The 5,000-nt window shown below is 35.4% G+C and overlaps 1 protein-coding gene across 1 annotated transcript in view; it reads right to left on the bottom strand.

The window, feature by feature from the left end:
- LOC140949239 (H(+)/Cl(-) exchange transporter 5-like) overlaps nt 1-5,000 on the bottom strand; it is an 18,209-nt gene that overhangs the window by 10,559 nt on the left and 2,650 nt on the right. Inside the window, exons 2-6 of the mRNA XM_073398467.1 lie at nt 4,489-4,695; nt 3,285-3,548; nt 2,467-2,556; nt 1,596-1,651; nt 610-678 (exon numbers count right to left, since the gene is read on the bottom strand). Of these exons, the coding sequence (XP_073254568.1) occupies nt 610-678; nt 1,596-1,651; nt 2,467-2,556; nt 3,285-3,548; nt 4,489-4,695 (686 nt within the window). The remainder of the gene's footprint in view (nt 1-609; nt 679-1,595; nt 1,652-2,466; nt 2,557-3,284; nt 3,549-4,488; nt 4,696-5,000) is intronic.

The following is a 5,000-nucleotide window of genomic DNA, read 5'->3' on the forward strand; positions in this document are numbered from 1 at the left end:
CTGCTATTTGGAGAAATAAAAATATTTGCAGAGCTGGACAAACCGAAACGTAAACTATCGAAGATAAACTTAACATCGATGCAGGTAAACTTGTTTTAGCTATGTTTTTAACTAGGAATTATTTTGAATGAATAATAAAACAGTTATTGAATTCGGCTTTCGTATCATATGAAGAATTATGGAGATCGAGGACGATCTCCATAATTCTTCATGAGATACTCAGCTCATTCAATAATTATTAATTATCCTAAGACTACACGTAGCTTGTGTTCAGTATTATTACACTGCAATCTGTTAAAATGTGCCAATTGTTCAGGCTGCCATCGTGTGTGCATGCAGCTGGCATATTCTCAACACACCAGCCACGACTTGCACTGACTTGCTTTTTCTTTTACAAAGACTTGAAATGTGCAGATTCACCCAGACGAAACAAAAAACAATAATTCATAAAGTACTACAGCAGAGACCATGAAACCATCCCTTCCAAAAAAGCTGATTACAGGCTGATTATGGGTTGCTTAGGGTAAAAGAGCAATAGCCTTTCTTTATTTTTCTAAAAAGATTGCAAGGATTAATACTTTCAGGTCCTGAGAGAGTACATAAACATACCATAACTCAGAAATGTCATCTGGACCACACTGACTGAAAAGGCGTTTGATTAAAACACTGCTACTCTCCCTGCAAAACCAAAGAACAAAATTAATGCAGGTACCTGAGAAACTTAGGGCACATAGAATGAGCCACAAGGGAGAAGAATGAATGCTAGGAGAGAGGGGGGGGGGGGAATACCTCTCCCCTCAAGACCTCAGCCTCTTCTCGCCCCTCTTGATGTATTCACTCTACCACACTTAAGCTTGCTTTATCTTGATATTTTTTCAAAAAATTTTGATTCTTATTTATCAGCACACTGTTATATATTTTGTATATTATTTTGAGGCCTTCCAAGGACTCTTTTTTGAACAATACCAAATGTTCCAAAGAAAATAACAGAAAATGTTTGGAAATAACGGAAGAAATTTTGTTATGTGCTCCCGAAACAGCCAAATTACTAGTTAAAAACTTAAACTACTTAAAAAATTATTGGATTGTTGCTGTCACATTTTTTCCTCCTTTTCTGTCTAATGTTGGTGATTTCTTAGAGGATTGTTGCCAGTTTTAGGGGCCATGTCACATGTCGCTTCTACCCCTTGGAAGGCCTCTATTTTACATGTACAATATAATGAGCATTTTTAAAACTCAAAAATTGGTTTCACATTACACCGCTAACCCCTGCCCCCTCCCATGACAGCCTGCCTCTACCCTTGCCAAAGCAAGGTGACCACTGTAGCGAGGTTCAACTATACATTAAAAAACATGATCTTTTTCAGCACCTGTTTAAAGCACTGAGGTAGTTAAACATTTTTGTTGTGAAACATTAATAACATAGAAGAGGTTAAAAGGCTGATACAAAATGTCGACAAAGCTACGGCCCGTCAATACATGTATGGTGTTGTCAACATGTGTGACCTCTCCCGCGAAAACATACACTTACAGCCATACTCATTAAGAATGAATTTATTGATTCACTAACTAGCATTAATGTTTTATTTTGTTACCTTGAATAGGGATTGGGATATGCCAACAAAGCTGTGACAAGAGTCACGAGTAAAACCTGAAGAAAACAGAACAATATCATAATAAAAAACTACTGGAGAGCATGGTCTAGCCTGAGAGAAGAGCAAGAGAAACCATGCCTGAGAAACGAGCACAGAAATTCCACACTGTTGCCATGTTACTACCCAGATCTGGGTAGTGCTTCTGATTGGTAGTGCCGCATGGAAAAATTTCTTCAACCAAATAGAAGTACTACCCAGATCTGGGTAAGTGACATGTTATCATTGCTCGTTCCTCAGACATCATTTTGCAAGGAAAGCAGTGGTGGTTTTGTGAAAGTGTCTCCTGTTTTCTTGGGTTAGGCTAGCTACATGTAGGCACTGTCAAATGGAGCCGTTTTAGTAAGAAAATCTGGGAAACCCCTTAATGTGAAGAATTCCGTTTGTTACATTATATTATAGCTAACTGACTGAACGTGTGCTTCAGGTCACATAATATTATTACAACCCAGCATAATCAAACGAGGAAGTTATGCTATCATAATTGGGCACCCTCTGATCTGTAAGAGATGATCATATTATGGGTTCAGTTGCGCTACCTGTCTAGGTCATGCACTCTTTTGAGGTTATCCACTGACCACCTGATAACTTTTGTTGTATCATGGGCTTACATTTAAATTTTTGGGTGTAGGTGAGTCAGAGGTATTTATTTAGATTGCAGAAGTAAAAAGAAATTATTTTCTTTCAAGATAATGGTTAATATATTAGTAGGCACTCCACTTTTTATCATGGCTTAGCTCCACTTTTCATCTTGGATAAATTGATACAAATATATAGAACAACATTTCAAAGATGGGATAGTTATTTTTATCACCTCTGCTATTGGATACTTTCCAAGTTTTGTTGTTTTCCTCAGTTTACAATACCATAAGTTTGCCTTGATGAAAAATGCACCTATAAGACCCTATATAAAAAAAAAACAGAAAAAAAGACTGTTTGATGAGTTTTTAAAGCTTCAAAAAACAAAAACACTTAAAAAAAAAAATAAGGGTACGTTTGATCAATCATATTCTGGAATAAGAATACACAAAAGTTTTGTTTCTAACAAAGCTCTTCTGATGTGATTTTTTAAACCATTTAAACTTTATATAGACTGGAATATTCTATTTCAAGCAGTTTTGTACATATTTCGATACAATGAAAGCCAAAACAACTTATTTTTATTTTGGTATATGGCCAATGGACATGCCCTAAACTAATATTTGATTTTATGATACAAGACTACCGCTAGTTGGTGTGGTATATTAGGACATTTTTTTTAGTTAAAATATAAAATTATGTGCCCATCAAATTTTTATACTTCATTTCTGATAGCCTACCTAGTCTCAAAACCTGAACTTATTAGTTGGCTACCGCATTTTAAGAGACGACTTTCTTTTTAATCAACAGTGATCATGTGAAACAGAAATGAGTAAATAACCAGCATAAAAAATTTCGTCAACTCAACTTTTTACACTCTTATTTATTTGATTTTGTTTTTGGGGTTTTTATTATATTTCATCAGTTAAATGATAAAGCTGTGATAATGGAATATAAATTATGACTTGAGAATAAAGGAACCCTATACAAATCATCAAAACAAAAAAGTGAAGGTGAAAAATCAATGCTACTTACTAGAAGGATCACACTCACCCCTAAAGCACCTAAAATTATAAAAGGTACAAGTTCAAACAGCTTCCATGGATTGTCATATTCTACGTAAAACATAACCAAACGCCCAGTTCCAAATGGGTTCATATACTTGAGAGTAAATGCAGCAATCATTGCACAGAAGAATGATCTCCATAATGTCTTCATTGGAAAGTAGTAACTGACTTCTTCCAAGCTGAACAGGATACCACCAATTGGTGCACCAAAAGCCACAGACACACCAGCTGCAGCTGCTGCTGATAAGACCTAGGTAAAGTTGGCAGTACGCAATAAACAGACAGCAGTAGTAAAAAGAGCTGAATTATTGGTGCAAAGATAAGTAAAACATTAAGGGCCAGTTATTTAAACGGGGTTAGCCAGTGTTTAACTCTTTAAGCCCCAATATCCACAAGCAAATTCTCCAAACTGATCTCTATACATTTCTTTAAAGAATAAGTTGAGAGAATTTGAGAAAAGATCAAAGCATTTTCTCTTTAGTGATCATTTAATTAATTCTCATAAACTAATCTCATGACAATGTATGGATATCGTTAGGAGAAAATTGATGTTGGTCACTATTGGGACTTAAAGGGTTAACAAAACTGTATTCTGAGCCTTTTTCAGTTTGCCCAACGTTTTTTTTTAAACACCATTTATTGTGAACAACTTCATGAAAGCATAAGACGTAGACTAGAAAAGCAATAATTATTTTTTTCTTAAAATAACCCAGAAAAGAAGATATCTGGAGGTCCAAAGATTTGCTAAACCGCAGCCTTATTTAGACTTTGTTTAAATAACTGACCCTAAGTGACAGAGATGTACGAGAAACTCTGAGATGACTAAGGTGATGGCGAGTCATCAAAAAGGAATAAACCATTGAAGCAAACTAAATTGGAAATAGGCTTTCTAAAGGAAAATAAAATAGATCTATCTACAAAAAAAGAAACAAAAAAAAAACAAATCAAAATGTGATTAAAAGAAAGGTTGTGGTAGCTAAAAAAATTGCAGGCTAATAACTGGGTAAGAAAAAACTGACAGTGGGGATTCTTTTACAGATAGGCACACATACTCTTGTATATACTCTTATTTTCTGGGGTACAGCTGTATGTTTCCAATACATACAATGACTGGAATTTTAACTTAAAATTTTAACTCAAAAGGTGTGGAAGCTGGCAAAAAACATAGCAACTATCAACAGTAAACAAACCTCTCTTTTCTTTGCTTCATTTTTACTGTATTTAGCAAACACATGTGAAAAAAAGTTCCCACAACAGCTTGCCACATGCACAAGGGGACCCTCTTTTCCTAAACTTAAGCCAGCAGAAACAGCCAACATCATTGACAGGGACTTGATAATTAATGTCCAACGGCCCAGGTAACCACGGATGATAAAACCACTTAGAATTGTCTTAATCTACAGAGCAATTTAAAATTATTATATTAGAACAAGAATAGCATACACTAACAGCAAAGCTAAAGTGAGAATGGAAAACAAGTGCATAAATGTAACAACCTCTTGTCATTACTGAGGGAAGGAGGATAGTGGCCAGTGGTGCCTGTGTTGGAGTTCTTGACTGTACTCTTCCGAAACAAGAACTGGGGAGTGATGTTTATTTTTCTTTGAAATAATGCCAGGACATATGAGCTGAGAAGGACAACAATGTCCAACTCTTCCCTACACATGAGCAAGGACATAGATGTTACAGGTCAAATTTGATT

The sequence above is a fragment of the Porites lutea genome, chromosome 9 (genome assembly GCF_958299795.1).
Source record: "Porites lutea chromosome 9, jaPorLute2.1, whole genome shotgun sequence".
Classification (NCBI taxonomy): Eukaryota; Metazoa; Cnidaria; class Anthozoa; order Scleractinia; family Poritidae; genus Porites; species Porites lutea.